Source organism: Lethenteron reissneri, chromosome 61 (assembly GCF_015708825.2).
Source record: "Lethenteron reissneri isolate LAM-NWPU_2019-01 chromosome 61, ASM1570882v1, whole genome shotgun sequence".
Lineage (NCBI taxonomy): Eukaryota > Metazoa > Chordata > Hyperoartia > Petromyzontiformes > Petromyzontidae > Lethenteron > Lethenteron reissneri.
Window position 1 is genome coordinate 277,103 of NC_083839.1, and position 16,889 is coordinate 293,991.

Below are 16,889 nucleotides of genomic sequence, written 5' to 3' on the forward strand. Positions count from 1 at the left end.
TCTGGGTGTGAAATATTGAAAATCCACGCAAGTTCGATAACGCCTTGCGGAGTGGGGTGGTAGCAAATTGCCCGTTTCGCGATCGTTAGGCGGGAGGGGGGGGGCATGAAAGTTCAAATCTCAGTTGGTGGCCGATGTTGCCCCCCAGCATTCCTCTGGGTACTAATTAATTAATTAACTAATTACTTCATTGATAATACGGCCAAGAGACCACTTGACGTGTCGGGCATCGGGGGTCTGTCGTTGCCCCGAGTGCGCATTTGAAATGTTTCTCCTGAATGGAATAATTTTATTTTTTCCATTCTACGTGACTTTACCGAAAGAACCAAGAAGATGTTTCTCCTGCACAATATCCCTGCGGCGGCCTGACCCCCCCCCACACACCCGACCACCACTACCCCCCCCCCCCACCACCCCCCGCGCCCCCCCAAAAGGGCTTCCGCCCTCCCCTGAAAGGCGTCACCACGGGCTGTAAGCCGTCGCTTCACCCATCCTCGATTCTAGATTTGAAGCTTTCGTGACTGCAAGGATTCATATTCTTGGGTTTTTTCGGTAAAGTCACGTCGCTAAAATTTTTTAATAAAATTAATAAAAGTTAAATAAATAAAAATTCACGACGTTTCGGAGGCAACACAAGCTTCTGTCTTCAGGTGGAACCGTCACAGCACGCTCGCTGTATCAAGTAAATGAGAGATTACAAGAGATCTGACCCCATATATATATTCTGGTTGAGGGGGATGGAGCCAGGACAGGCCCCCTTTTTATTTTTATTTTTATTATTATTATTTTACTTTTATTAATTTTTTTTACCTACGTGACTTTACCGAAAAAAACCCAAGCATACCATCCCCGATTCCCACCGACGTCCCTCGCGTCACGTGACCCTCACCCCCGTCGCCGCCCGCCGCTGTTCTGTCCGTCCGTCCAAGGTGCGTGACGGGCGCCGGACGTGGGCGGCGCCACCATGAGCTGGGCATTCCTGACTCGTCTGCTCGAGGAGGTGCACCACCACTCCACCTTCGTGGGCAAGCTGTGGCTCACGGCCCTGGTGGTGCTGCGCGTCGTGCTGGCGGCCGTCGGAGGCGAGACCATCTACTACGACGAGCAGAGCAAGTTCGTGTGCAACACGGGCCAGCCGGGCTGCGAGAACGTCTGCTACGACGCCTTCGCGCCGCTCTCGCACGCCCGCTTCTGGGTGCTCCAGATCATCTTCGTGTCCTCGCCGTCGCTCCTTTACCTGGCCTTCGCCGCCCACAAGGTGGCCAAACGGCCGGGCCACGGGCGGTGCCGTCGCGGCGGCGGCGGCGGCGGCGGCCACGGACAGAGCCGCGGCGCCCGCAGGGGCCTCATGATCCACCGAGGGCAGAACCACTTCCTGGAGGAGGGCGAGAGCAACTTGGAGGAGGAGCCCATGATATTCGACGATGCCGTGGGCCGGCAGAGGCACCGGCCCGACAGGGAGCACCGCCACGACGGGCGGCGGAGGATCAGGGAGGAGGGCCTCATGGGCATATACGTCTTCCAGCTCATCTCCCGGACCGCGCTGGAGGGCGCCTTCCTGGCGGGCCAGTACTTCCTGTACGGCTTCGAGGTGGCGGCGCGGTTCGCGTGCGGCCGGCCGCCGTGCCCGCACGTGGTCGACTGCTTCGTGTCGCGCCCCACCGAGAAGACCGTCTTTTTGTTCGTCATGTACGGCGTCAGCTGCCTGTGCCTGGCGCTCAACGTGTGCGAGATGCTGCACCTGGGCGCGGGCACCGTCCGCGACGCGCTGGCCCGGAAGGACCGGGGCTCGCAGACCGCGCCGCGCGGCTCCCCCGAGCCGGCGTGCGGCCGCGAGTCCGGCGAGGAGATGCCCACGGCGCCGTCGCTGCTCCAGTTCGAGCTGCGGCCCATTTCCAAGGCCTCGCAGACGCCCGAGGGCCTCGCCGCCGCCGCCAAGCGGCCCAACGGCGTCGCGGAGCCGAGGCGGGGAGGCGGCGCCGACGTGCCGGACGTCTCCCCGCCGCGGAAAAACCTCGCGGAGGGCGGCGGCGGCGGCGTCGGCGCGGGGGGCCGTCCGAGCCTGCCGGTGGCCGGGGCCGAGCCGGCGGCTGCGGCTGCGGTGGGCGGGGACGGGATGAGGGGTTCGGACAGCGGCGCCGGTTCGAGCGGCACGGCGGACGAGAACGTGGGCGGCGGGGCGGGGTCCAGCGCGATGGAGCAGAACGTGGCCAACGCCCGGCACGAGCGGACCGCGACGACGCACCAGGCCCCCTCCGAGTCGGACAAGGGGGGCAGCACGAGCAGCAAGCAGAACAGCACCCGGTTGGCCGTGTGGATATGACGTCGCTTTTGTATCGCTGCTGCTGCTGCCGTCGTCGTCGTTGCGAATTCGCGTTAGCAGCACGAACGTGCCGACGGAGGGCTGCCCCAATTTGGCTACGCTCGCCGGACGAGGGCCCGGCTCTTGGCACGAGCGCGAGCTGCGGGCGTCCTGATGGGAGTGGGAACGACCCGCTCTTCAGGCAGCTTCCCGGGTGGGACAAAGCGGCGCTGACCGGGGCAGGCAGGCGGCCGTCGCTGCGCGTCGCCGGAGGCGGCTTTCGACGCGACCGCTTCGCCAACGCGGAATTGGCCAGACGGTGCAGCTGAATGCAAAAACAACCTCCTGCTGCGTTGAGTAGCGGGGAGGTGCGGGGGCAGAATGCACCGCTAACGTACGCCATCGGCAGGGGAAAGGAAAACACGTGATTCGTGCGTCCATTCGACAGCGCCGAGTTCGTCAACTTTCCGCTTAAATTCTCGCCCCGCCAGTTTTCGCGAAGCCCCACTTGTAAAGTGTGCAGCCCCCACCCAGACGATCTTGCGTTGATCGTCTGTCGTCCTTCCCTCGCACCACTGATTGGCACGGTGGGCTACGTACGGTGCGAAAGAAGTCCCACAGACGTACGTACAGACTCTTAGTAAAACAATTAAATTAAAATTAATGCAAATAAAATATTCTTTTATTTTTATTAAGTTTTTATTTCATTTTTTTACCTACGTGACTTTACCGAAAAAACTAAGAGTATGAATCCTTGCAGTCACGAAAGCTTCAAATCTAGAAGTACGTACAGACGTCAAGGCGGCCAGCCCAAATCTCGCAGCCCCTGCGCTGAATGCGATGATGTTTCTCTGAATCGCCCGCCCGCTGTGCATTTGACTGCACAGCCATTTCCACGACAAGCCTACCCTGCCACGCAAAAACATAAAACGATGTCTCTAGACAATGCATTTAAACGTTCGAATAAGCCTGAATGCAATAAAGCCATGTGTACATATGTGTATATCGTTCAAGCAGAGTGTTGTGTGTTTCGCTGCGTGTAAACCGGTGTCTGACCCACCAGGGTCACCTTTGAGTAAAATTCAGATGTCAGCTGCCGCATCCTTTACCAATTAACTATTCATGAAGCCACAAAGGATAAACAATATATATATTAATAATTCCCCCCCTTCCACCCCAACCCCCCACCTTTAAGGCAATACGCATTCCCGCTGTCACGTATAAAAAGCCTTAACGGGATGTTTGGGGCAAGCGCCGTTAGCGAGAAACAGCAGCACCGACGAATGACATCACAGCGCACGAGCGTGTGGTACGACCAACACAACGCCCGGGCTACCTTCATGTCACGAGTACCACACCGGCGTTTGCACACGGCACCAGGTGCGCAACACGCAACACGCGCACGTCTGCAACTACGGGGGCCCGTAGAATGCACACCAAATTCTACGACAGGTCACGATACACCCGGCAAAGGGGTATCAACGAGGTTCTCCCGCAGACAATGCGAGTCTAACGCTCTCCCTCCGGCGCGGTCTTTCCGGGGGTCCGTTACGCCGAGTTGTGTCGGCACCGTGTCCGACGTTTCGCTCCGCGTGCTGGGATGCTTCGTCGGCAAACGGAGGACACCGGGCAAGAACGACGATGCGCTGTGACCCGATGGCACGTTGGGAGGAGCTGTACAGGACAAGCGCGGGAGGGAATAAACGCTCTAAGGCAGGGGTGGGGAACGCCGGGCCGTGGGCTGTACGAGGCCCGCGAAATCATTTGGTGTGGCCCCTGCCAAGGCAACCGCAGGCGAGACTCGAAGTTCAATAAATCTAGGAGCAAAAGCAGTTGCGAGTAGCAGCAACATCATCAATACCAGCTAACATCACACGCCTCGCCAAAGAGAAGCAGTTCCAGCCCATCACATTAGGGGTGAGTTGATTAAATGTTTGGGCAAATATAACCGGCAAATTTTTAAGTTGATAATTTTGTATGATCCGCGAATGATATTATAGATATCCAAATGGCCCTTGGCTGAAAAAATGTTTCCCACACCTGCTCTAAGGAGTCCCACGCACGCTCACTCACTCTCTCTCTCTCTCCCCGCATTCCCATTCTCAAAATGTTTCGACCCTTCCCTCGCCTGAATGTGAACGTAGATGTCATCAGGGTGGTGCCGCAGACGGACGAGGTTTTTTGTGAAAGAGAAAAAAATGTTTGCCAAACAAAGGTATCCCATGATGTAGCGCTGCTCAACCTGAGCTCTGAATGCTCTGATACGTGTGACATTGTCTCTGTATTAATTCTAGATTTGAAGTTTTCGTGACTGCAAGGATCCATACTCTTTGGTTCTTTCGGTAAAGTCACGTAGGTGAATAATAAAAATGATGATTAAAATAATAAAATGAAAATAACTAAATTAAATCACGACGTTTCGGAGGCAACACAAGCTTCCGTCATCAGGTGGAACAGCCACAGCAAAATGACTACAGAAAAATTACTGCAGTAATTACTACAGTATTTATATTATCAAGAGTTTTTTGCATGTTCGCCACAAGTATTGTGTGGTTAATGCAGACTTGATTCCATGCAAGAGGTATCCATTTCTAGATTTGAAGCTTTCGTGACTGCAAGGATTCATATTCTTAGGCTTTTCGGTAAAGTCACGTAGGTAAAAACATTTAAATTAATAAAAGTAAAATAAAACAAAATAAAAAATTCACGACGTTTCGGAAGCAACACAAGCCTCCGTCTTCAGGTGGAACCGTCACAGCCACGACAGCTGTATCAAGTAAATGCGAGATCACAAGAAATGCCACCCCGTATATATAATGGTTGAGGGGGGGAAGGGCCAGGAACGGCACACTTTTTAAATCCTTTATATTAAGTTCGCTTGCGTGCTTGCTTGCTTGCTTACGACCGTGCAAATCTTTCGGTCGTTTTTTAACCCACTTCCCGTGATCCAATCGAGCTGACATTTTGCACACAGACTCGTTGTGCGAGACAATTAATGTTCGTGAAAAAGAATTTCCAAAATTTTACACTGTTTAGGGAAAACAAATTAAATATTTAATTACCAATTTCTTAATACTGGCAGACAATCATCTGACCCATAGGTGGCAGCCATCTCAAGCCAGAGGACGAGAGGACTCTAGCTGCCACGCATATAAAGGATTTATAGTGAAAAACTTTGTTTTTACGGGTTATACTTATTTATTAATATGGTAAGGTGAGGCTTAAGACCAAGAGTAGACTGCATAACAAAGGACTGAGCCTTTGTTATGGACAGAGGTGCGGTTTGTAACTAACACCTAGCATACTTTTATTAATTTAAATTTTTTTACCTACGTGACTTTACCGAAAAACCTAAGAATATGTATCCATTTGGTCTTTGAACATCTTCATGCCACTTGTTTTAATTTCCACAAAAGGTAAAACCCATTCCTATTTTTCATCCTTCGATAGTGGCAAAAAAGTTCCATGACACGGAGGAGACTTTAGCTGTCTGCAGTAAAATTGGAGCCCACAGATGCCCTCCTGAATGCGCGATCACACTTCGCCCCGACTCCCATTACCCGTGGGAGCTGCAGGGCACGCGGGAAACCTCCAAATTACACTTCCCCATTTTTCGTCCCGCTAGATAAGTGGAGTAATTTTGCGGATAACCCGGCAGATGATAGGATCCACGAATGTTCGTCCCTTCCCCACCCTCCACATCGCATGGCATCGCCGTGAATGAGAGGATGAAGAGATTATTTCTTTTTCTTCTTGGTTCTTTCGGTGAAGTGACGTAGAAGGGAAATAATAAAATAATAAAAATAAAACAATAATAAAAATAAAACATAATAAAATAAATATTTTTGTGAGAATTATTTTATTTGATTGCTTTATTTTTTTATTTTATCTTTTCCCTTCTACGTGACTTTACCGAAATAACCAAAAAGATGAATCCCTGCAGTCACGAAAGCTTTAAATCGAAATTATTTATTTTGTTCTATCTTGCTCTTAACATTCTCAACAACGACGATGCATCACGAAGGATTTCTGGTAGGGCACGATGCACGTTGTTTTTGCGTCCAACTATGACCCACTCCTCACAACAACAACAACAACAATGCCTCTTCTTTGTTCTTTCGGTAAAGTCACGTAGAATGGAAATAATAAAATAATAAAAATAATACATAATAAAATAATTCTCACGACGTTTCGGCCACAACGTAAGCAGACGTCCTCAGGTGGAGAACAGGTCTGTCGAGAAGACAGCGTCTGAATGACACACCCCAGGCTTGGAGCGTCTATTTAACCAAGAAGATGAATCCCTGCAGTCACGAAAGCTTTAAATCGAAACAAAAATGCCCCTTGCCGAGAGACATCCGCAAGCTCGCCAGCATCGACGGTTCAAGCAAGCCTGACTCGGTGAGCTGACGAGGCAACGATTGTCGAAACCGGTCCAGAGTTTGTTTTAAAAAAAGCGAACGCGACCCAAGAGATGCACTCTCCCAGAAGGCTCGTATGGCCGATGGGTTGTTAACAAACAAACAAAAAACTGCTTCTTCTTCGGTGGAAAGACAAGTATGGGAAGGACGGCGTTATTTATTGGGAATAGAGAGGATTTATTTTTATCCACCCGGAATTGATGAACGGTGTCACATGAAGTTTTGCATTACACCAGATGGCCTTGACGCTGGATGGCCAGGCCGTAAGCAAGTTGCCAATGCACGCACGGTGGCGAGTGGGAATGAGATACAGCGCCGCTTGCTAGGATGGGGAAAAAAATATCTGACTGTTGCAAAGCTGTTAAAAGTGTCATTTCAAAAAATATCTAAAAAAAATTAACCCGTAAAAACAAAGTTTTTCACTATAAATCCTTTATATGCGTGGCGGCTAAAGTCGTCTCGTCCTCTGGCTTGAGATGGCTGCCACCTATGGATCAGATGATTGCCTGCCACCATTAAGCAATTGGTAATTAAATATAATAATTTTTTTCCTAAAAAGTGTACAATTTTAGAAAAAAATGTTCACGAAAATAAATTGTCTCGCACAACGAGTCTGTGTGCAAAATGTCAGCTCGATTGGATCACGGGAAGTGGGTTAAAAAACGACCGAAAGATTTGCACGGTCGTAAGCGCGCAAGCAAGCAAGCAAGTGAACTTAATATAAAGCATTTAAAAAGACAACCGCCAGTGATAAAACGCGGGTTCTCAAGTGCAGAAAGTTCATGGTCTTCGTCTGGTCACCGAAGGAATTCACAACAAAAACACCGTCATGTTACATGAGGGTTTTTTTATTGAAGCCGATTTGATTCCAGCAACTCAGAATATTGAAATTGGTCAGACGTGCTAACGACAATCTAAATACTAAGAATTTACATCATATTGTCTTCATATTAATAATATAAGCATCTCTAGATGCTCTACAGGAGCAACAGATGGTATTGCATTATGCGGACAAAACTTTCGAGTGACCTCGCACACAATAGCAGTAAAACCAAAAATACAATCTAGAATAAACTAGATTCAATTATGAAAGGCAAAACAAATCCGACTGGGCCGTATACTTTCCTACAGAGACTCCTCTGCGTACGAACGTTCAACTTCTGAACTTTCAGAGACAGGAACAAACATTAATTCGAAGCTTGCGTGACTGCAGGAATCCATACTCTTTGGTTCTTTCGGTAAAGTCACGTGGGTAGAAAAATAACAGATCACGACGTTTCGATCGCAACACAAGCAATCATCATCAGGTGGGACAACCACAGCAAGATAATAACTGCCGAAGTAGGCGAGAGGTCTGCCGTGGCACGAGGTTATATAGTGTAGTGTATAGTGTAGTGTATAGTAGTGTATAGTGTAGTGTATAGTGTAGTGTATAGTGTAGTGTGTAGTGTATAGTGTAGTGTGTAGTGTATAGTGTAGTGTATAGTAGTGTCTAGTGTAGTGTATAGTGTAGTATATAGTGTAGTGTATAGTAGTGTCTAGTGTAGTGTATAGTGTAGTAGTGTATAGTGTAGTGTATAGTGTAGTGTATAGTAGTGTCTAGTGTAGTGTCTAGTGTAGTGTATAGTGTAGTGTATAGTGTAGTGTATAGTGTAGTGTATAGTAGTGTATAGTGTAGTGTGTAGTAGTGTATAGTAGTGTATAGTGTAGTGTATAGTGTAGTGTATAGTGTATAGTGTAGTGTATAGTGTAGTGTATAGTGTAGTAGTGTATAGTGTAGTGTATAGTGTAGTGTATAGTGTAGTGTATAGTAGTGTATAGTGTAGTGTGTAGTAGTGTATAGTAGTGTATAGTGTAGTGTATAGTGTAATGTATAGTGTAGTGTATAGTGTAGTGTATAGTAGTGTATAGTGTAGTGTGTAGTAGTGTATAGTAGTGTATAGTATAGTGTAGTGTATAGTGTAGTGTATAGTGTAGTGTATAGTAGTGTATAGTGTAGTGTATAGTAGTGTAGTGTATAGTGTAGTGCATAGTGTAGTGTATAGTAGTGTATAGTAGTGTCTAGTGTAGTGTATAGTGTAGTGTATAGTGTAGTAGTGTATAGTGTAGTGTATAGTGTAGTGTATAGTAGTGTATAGTGTAGTGTGTAGTAGTGTATAGTGTAGTGTATAGTGTAGTGTATAGTGTAGTGTATAGTAGTGTATAGTGTAGTGTATAGTAGTGTAGTGTATAGTGTAGTGTATAGTAGTGTATAGTGTAGTGTATAGTGTAGTGTATAATGTAGTGTATAGTAGTGTATAGTGTAGTGTATAATGTAGTGTATAGTAGTGTATAGTAGTGTATAGTGTAGTGTATAGTGTAGTGTATAGTGTAGTGTATAGTGTAGTGTATAGTGTAGTGTATAATGTAGTGTATAGTAGGCCTCGGCAGTATGGGCAGTATGGGGCGAGAGAGAAGGGGGGGGGGGGGGCAAGGAAGCAGGGCAGAAAGTGGACCCCGCAGCAACCCCGACTGCTGTATATATTTTTTTTTTATGGAGAGGCTCCTTAAATACCAACGTTTGCCGCATATTTGGAGTTAGCGTGTCTCTCTGTCTCGTCATTATCATCATCACCGTGGCTAGGAGATGTTAACTACCTCGTCTGGTACACAGGAGGTCGTGGGTTCGAACCCGACCCTGATGCCTGCTGCTGTATATTTGGAGTTTGCATGTTCTTCCCGTGGTCAAGTGGATTTTCCTCCAGGTCCTGCGTTTTTTTACCCTTAACATTTAAATCAACACCACGTGTTTCATGTATTGGGCTGCTATCCATTTCAACGTGATAAGCCACTTTGTTGAGCAATCATTTGTGGCCAGGTCGCTTCTAAAAAAGATCTATACATCAGCTCAGTGGAACTTACCTGGTAAACAAAAAATACTTTACTTTAAATAGATGTCGTCAATGCTACAGTGACATTTGGACCACTGCGTGCAGTCACTTGCTAAACCCAGCGGAGAACAATTAACTTCCTACGCTTTAAAAGCCACTTGGTAAAATGAAAAAAAATAATTTAGACTTCACTCCCACCACAGTCATATTTCATCTCCTTCCCATGTGGCCCCTAATTTAATGTTCTGCCTTCTTTGGTCACCCGTTTACATAAATTCCCCTGACTCTCTCCCTCCCTCCCTCTCTTGGCAGCGCCACGGGGGTTTCATCCGTCGGCTGCAATCGCCGTGAGCGACGCGCCGACGTCGTTTTTCGGGCACGGACGTAGATCCTCAACCGCGTTGGAAAATAGGGATTCAATTGCGCGCGTTCTTTGGGAAATGGGTTGGTGGAAGGGGGGGTGGCACCGTTACTTCAAACTCACACGGAGATCTAAAGATTCACACTGAGACCCATAGACTCACATAGAGAACTATAGACTCACACAGAGACTCATAGACTCACATAGAGACCCATAGACTCACACGGAGATCTATAGACTCGCACAGAGACCCGTAGACTCACACGGAGACCCGTAAACTCACACAGAGATCTATAGACTCACACAGAGATCTATAGATTCACACTGACACCCAAAGCCTCAACATAGAGACCCGTAGACTCACATAGAGACCCGTAGACTCACACAGAGACCCATAGACTCACACGTAGACCCGTAGACTCACACAGAGATCTATAGACTCACACAGAGATCTATAGATTCACACTGACACCCAAAGCCTCAACATAGAGACCCGTAGACTCACATAGAGACCCGTAGACTCACACAGAGACCCATAGACTCACACGTAAACCCGTAGACTCACACAGAGATCTACAGACTCACACAGAGACCAATAGACTCACACAGATCTATAGATTTACACTGACACCCAACGCCTCAACATAGAGACCAGTAGACTCAAACGGAGACCCATAGACTCACACGTAGACCCGTAGACTCACACAGAGATCTATAGACTCACACAGAGACCCATAGACGCACACAGAGTCCTATAGATTCACACTGACACCCAAAGCCTCAACATAGAGACCCGTAGACTCACATAGAGACCCATAGACCCACACAGAGACCCATAGACTCACACAGAGATCTATAGATTCACACTGAGACCCATAGACTCACACAGAGACCCATAGGCTCACACAGAGATCTATAGACTCACACAGAGACCCACAGACTCACACGGAGACCCATAGACTCACACAGAGACCCACAGACTCACACAGAGACCCATAGACTCACACGGACATCGACCCGAAGCGGGCATCACCAGAGCGTTGTGCCACTCGGCGACTCCTCACGCAATCACGTGACTCTACCAGCTCCATGTAAAACCACTGCTGTTGTTGGACATCGACATCAGCGGCTACGCGAAGGAGAATAATGAATATTAATAAGAATAATTGTCTGGAGTTGTCACATGGAACCCATTTGGCGACACACACACACACTGTGCGGTGTATATAATTACAGTTATTTTCTGTCTTTAAAACACACGAAAAAACACACACAATAAGCAAAACAAACATGCTTTCACGTGAACTCTCTCAGTGTCGATTGCTTTGACTGGCTTTCTTATTTTAGTACGATTCTATTTTAGTACCTTGTGATTTTACTTCATGCTTTGCGCTCTCGAACTGTGGATGCCCCCCTTCATCCCCCGTAAGTCTGTGGGACAGGATGTGGAACCCACGCCATGCACCCCTCACTTCGTATTTCATAGGGTCGTCCCCAGTTTATAGGGGCGCCACGGTGGCTATGAGATGTTAACTACCTCGCCTGATATACAGGAAGTCGTGGGATCGATCCCGACCCTGACGCCTGCTGTATATTTGGAGTTTGCGTGTCTCTCATCATCATCACGGTGGCTATGAGATGTTAACTACCTCGCCTGGTATACAGGAGGTCGCGGGTTCGACCCCGACCCTGACGCCTGCTGTATATTTTGAATTTGCGTATCTCTCTCTCATCATCATCACGGTGGCTAGGAGATGTTAACTACCTCGCCTGGTATACAGGAGGTCGCGGGTTCGATCCCGACCCTGACGCCTGCTGTATATTTGGAGTTTGCGTATCTCTCTCTCATCATCATCACGGTGGCTATGAGACGTTAACTACCTCGCCTGGTATACAGGAGGTCGCGGGTTCGATCCCCACCCTGATGCCTGCTGCTGTATATTTGGAGTTTGCGTGTCTCTCTCCCCGTGGTGGCTTGAATTCTTTTCCGGGTCCTCCGGTTTTCCCCTGCACATTTAAAATCAACATCACGCGTTTCGAGTATGTGGCTGCTTTTAAATGTCCACGTGATGATGATGATATGCCACTTCGTTGAGCTATCATTTGTGATAACCAGGTCACTTCTAAAAACGAGCTATATATTGCATCTCAATGGGTCTTACCTGGTAAAATAAAAAAATAGTTCAATCTTTATGAGACATCTCCTTTACCAGTGGCAAAATATAGTAATAGGTTGTTACCCTTTCAACTGGTACAAAAACTGACACCTTTATACAAGGCATCATGTTTGCAATAACCACAACACAAGCAGTCAAAATGCAAACAAAAAGAAACAACTCTGATAATGATAATGATATGCACTGCCCTTGAAGTTGATTGGTCCATATCATTATCATTATCAGAGTTGTTTCGTTTTGTATGCATTTTGACTGCTTGTGTTGTGGTTATTGCAAACATGATGCCTTGTATAAAGGTGTCAGTTTTGTACCAGTTGAAACGGTAAAACCCTATTAATATAGTTCAATCTTTGTTTTGTGGTGGCTTCCGCTCCACCACCACCACACTCACCCACCCTTCATTTATTTGTTTATTTCCTCAACTCGAAAGCTGACAGCTCCATCCAAGCAGATAAATTGTGTGGCTCCCAGGCTCGGCATGGCTTTATTTGGATACATGGAGGCTTGCCAATGGGAACACGTCATGGGAAAAGGTCACAAAGTGAATGAAATCGTTAGCCCGAAGACGCGGACTCAAGCTGTTTACCATCGAGCCCCCCCCCCCCTTCCTGCCTTAGAGGGATCTGACAATATGCATGGGAAGGAAGGAGGACCTGGTCATGTTAAGAATGCGACCAATGCGAAAAATATACGAAAGGGAAAAGAAATAAACCACATTCCTCGATAACATTGCCCTAAAGTGAACGCACGTGCGTGCGTGTGTGTGCTTGTGTATGTGTGGCGTTGGCTCAGCCTCAAATGAGTACCTGGTGCGATGCGTAAACATCGCCACTAGGGAGACAAAGGCGGCCGGCCGTGGTGTCGGCCACCCACCCCCTCGTGTTCCGTGCCAGCCTTCATAGGTACTCGCTAACAGCACTTGCCCCAACAGTTCATTAAGGCTATACGGGGGATCTTTGGTGTTGGCCACCCATCCCCTTGTGTGCCGTGCCAGCCTTCATAGGTACTCGCTAAGAGCACTTGCCCCAACAGTCTATTTAGGCTATACGGGGAACCTCTGTCTTTGTATACAACAACGAGCGGAGCGCCGGGCGGCTAAAACACAGCAAGTTGTCGCACAGACGGTGCATCGGCCACTCGTCTCAGTCAGTCGACCCGTGGCACCTGCAGGGTCTGCCACTTGACCTCCTGGCAGCGGGCCTTCAACACTTCACGTGGCCTTAACGTGCACCTAGCCTGGCACAAGCGCCGCGGTGACGTCACCGCACCTCAGTGGCGAATGGCGGTTGTTGTTGTTGTCGTGTATGTGAAATAAGCGACGTTTCAGGCAATGGGCCATTCGTCATCGCACAGAGATCTATCCCACCCACGTGTTCGGCGTTTATTTCATTTCATGAATTGTTGAGAACGCTGGGCCAGGATTGGGCAAAAAATATATAAAAGTGGGCCCACGTTTCATAAGCGACAGCAGTGCGATGAATAATGATGATGTGAAAAGTAAGAATAGGTTTTATTACCCTTTTCTGCCATTGAAACGGGTGGTGTTAAGACGTTCGAACACCAAGTAAGATGCTTTTTGCAAGGCAATTACGTCCCTATCAACTACACGGTACCTGTAGTGAACATGCAAACCAACATGCTCTGATAACACTGGTTAAAAAAAAAAAACTTTTTTTCTGGCCTGGACATTTGCAGCTGTTTTATACTAATTTCAGGGTGCTGATTCCAAATCTGATCTCAGATTTGCTCTATCACATCTCATTTTTATGCTATCGGCATACCCCATTTTCATTGATTTTACCCGAAACTAACTCTGTCACTTATGATTGCAAGTTATTGCGAGTCAGTGACTGCTTTAGTGTTAAAATATGGTGCTGTATTTTTAGGATAGTGTGTTTATAATATCATTTTATGTAGATATCCACATTTATTTAATCTTTTTCTTCTGCAGTTTTTATTGAAAATGCAATATTTGATATCTCAAAACCTGATGTGATAGACAAAAACTGATGCCAGATTTGGAATCAGCACCCCAAAATTACCTTAAAACCGTTGGAATACCTTATGCCAGAAAAAGTGTGTTGACCAGTGTAATATATGCATTGACCTTGAAACTGATTGGCCCTACACACCAGCAACCTTCATGGACGAGTCTCGCTGGTGTAAGACCAGAGAAGGTCAACAGTTGAACAGTGCCAAGGCAATGCCACACGTCTCAGAGAATGTATAGCTCGGGGTGAGAAGCTTCATCATGGGAGCCCTATTTGTCAGTATCAAAGTATTACAAATAAGGAAAGGTTTCACCCTTTCTGGCAATACAACAGGAGTTGTGTTAAGATTCTAGATTTGAAGTTATCGTGACTGTAATGGTCCATACTCTTGGTTTTTTCGGTAAAGTTACGTAGGTAAAAAAAAAAAAGATTTTTTTTTTTATTTTATTCTTTGTTTTTTTTCGGTAAAGTCACGTAGGTAAAAAAATATATATTTTTTTACCTACGTGACTTTACCGAAAAAACCAAAGAGTATTGATGTTAAGATGTTCACCAAATAGAAACCTTTTGCAAGGGATCACGTTACTGCATTAACCACGTACAGTACTTGCGATAAACATGCAAACGAACAGGGCTCTGATGATGTTTGCATTGACCTTGAAACGGATTGGCCGACGCCAGAGGCAGCAGCCTTCTTCAGGGCCTCATCTCACCACCAGTGTCAGACCAGAGGACAGCGCCGAAAGGCGAACAGTGCACAGACAATGCCACGCGTAGCAGAGCATTTAGAGCTCGGGCTGAGAAGCTATATCGTCAGTACTGGCTAAAAGGTCCCATGATGATAATAATACTAATTTACATTTGTAATTTATATTTGCGCCGCCGCGTACGGAAAGCAGTAGAAATCAGATGGAGCCAGCAGTTGTAAATAACCAAAACTATGGCCGGGGGGGGGGGAGAGGATATTTTTAGAGAGGTGACTTTTGAGGGCAAAGATTTAAATAGCTCTATTGATTGTCCTATTACAGGGGATTATTGTGTCCGTCGTGCAGGGAGGGGCTGGGTGGGGAGGGAGGGGCTGGGTGGGGAGGGAGGGGCTGGGTGGGGAGGGGAGGGTGAGGAGGGGCTGGGTGGGGAGGGTGGGGCTGGGTGGGGGGTGGGAGGGGTGGGGCTGGGTGGGGAGGGGCTGGTCACCCCGTGGTGCCCTTATAAAACTCAACGTTTCACCTACTCACGCCGGCTTGTGCCCGCCCTCACAGTCGGGCATATTTGCGGAATACACCACGCCGCCGTTGACCCTGCAGGCCATTGACCGAGCAACCCAACGTTCCTACCAGCTCCCTCCGCAGGAATGTGTTTAGTTATGACCTTGCTGCTGTAGTGAACTTGCATGTAAAAAATAAGTGGTTCAATCTTGATTTGAAGCTTTCGTGACTGCAGGAATCCATACTCTTTGGTTCTTTCGGTAAAGTCACGTGGGTAGAAATAAAATACGACGTGTCGCCAGTAACCTACATAACCGCTTGCCACGGCAGCTCTCTCGCCCACTTCAGCTATTTTTATTTCTTGCTGTGGTTGTCCCACCTGATGACGGACGTTTGTGTTGCGCCCAAAACGTCGTGATTTGTTTTATTTAATTTTATTTCTAACTACGAACCAAAGAGTATGAATAAGTGAAATTTCGATTTAAAGCTTTCGTGACTGCAGGGATTCATCTTCTTGGTTCTTTCGGTAAAGTCACGTTGAAGGGAAATAATTAAATAATACAAATGAAACATAATAAAATATAATTTAATTTCGATTTAAAGCTTTCGTGACTGCAGATATTCATCTTCTTGGTTCTTTCGGTAAAGTCACGTAAAAGGGAAATAATAAAATAATACAAATAAAACATTAAAATAATTCTCACGACGTTTCGGCCACAACGCAAGCAGCCGTCCTCAGGTGAAGAACAGGTCTGTCGATTAGACAGTCAGACTCTGTCTTATCGACAGACCTGTTCTTCAGACAGACCTGTTCTCCACCTGAGGATGGCTGCTTGCGTTGTGGCCGAAACGTCGTGAGAATTATTTTATTATGTTTTCTTTTTATTATTTTATTATTTCCCTTCTACGTGACTTTACCGAAAGAACCAAGAAGATGAATAAGTGGTTACACTTGTCCCATGGCGTGACCACGTGGCCCTGGCGAATGGACTGTCCTGGGTAAGAAAAGTACTTCTGTGGAAGTTGGTGGACATTTAAACAACAACAACAAATAAAAGGCAATAGTTTCCATAAATACATTCTCACTAGTAGTAGGTTTAAGGAATGTTTCCCTCGGAAGCAACTTTTCGGATTATGTGGAGGTCTTCTGGTGACGGGCAGACATCTGAAAAAAAAATCTGTTCTCAACAACGCCATGAGGTGAGCTCCATCTTACCCGGGTTCACCTTTGCCTTGACCCATGCCCTGGAATTTTTTTTTTTTACCAGGTAAGGCCCCTCTGAGCTATGCAGATCGTTTTCAGAAGCGACCTGGCTCTCAAAAATGATAGCTCAACGAAGTGGCTCATCATCATCATGTGGACCTTTGTAGCAGCCAAATACCCATGAACGCGTGACGTTGATTCTAGAAAAATCCACGCGACCACAGAAAGAGAGACACACAAATTCAAAATGTACAGCAGGCGTCAGGGTCGGGGTCGAACCCACGACCTCCTGTATACCTGGCGAGGTAGTTAACATCTCCTCGCCACTGTGATGATGATGAGAGAGAGACACACGCAA

The 16,889-nt window shown here is 47.2% G+C and overlaps 1 protein-coding gene across 1 annotated transcript; it reads left to right on the forward strand.

Annotated features, from left to right (window-relative positions):
- The first annotated feature begins 948 nt into the window (after window positions 1-948).
- Window positions 949-3,256, forward strand: LOC133358211 (gap junction gamma-1 protein-like). Its single transcript, XM_061576451.1, has one exon. It carries the CDS (start codon window positions 965-967, stop codon window positions 2,321-2,323), a length of 1,359 nt encoding a protein of 452 aa, XP_061432435.1. The 5' UTR covers window positions 949-964; the 3' UTR covers window positions 2,324-3,256.
- The last annotated feature ends 13,633 nt before the right edge of the window (window positions 3,257-16,889 follow it).

Excerpts from the sequence above, each read along its gene's own strand:
- LOC133358211 (XM_061576451.1), top strand. The coding sequence starts at position 965 with ATGAGCTGGGCATTCCTGACTCGTCTGCTCGAGGAGGTGCACCACCAC.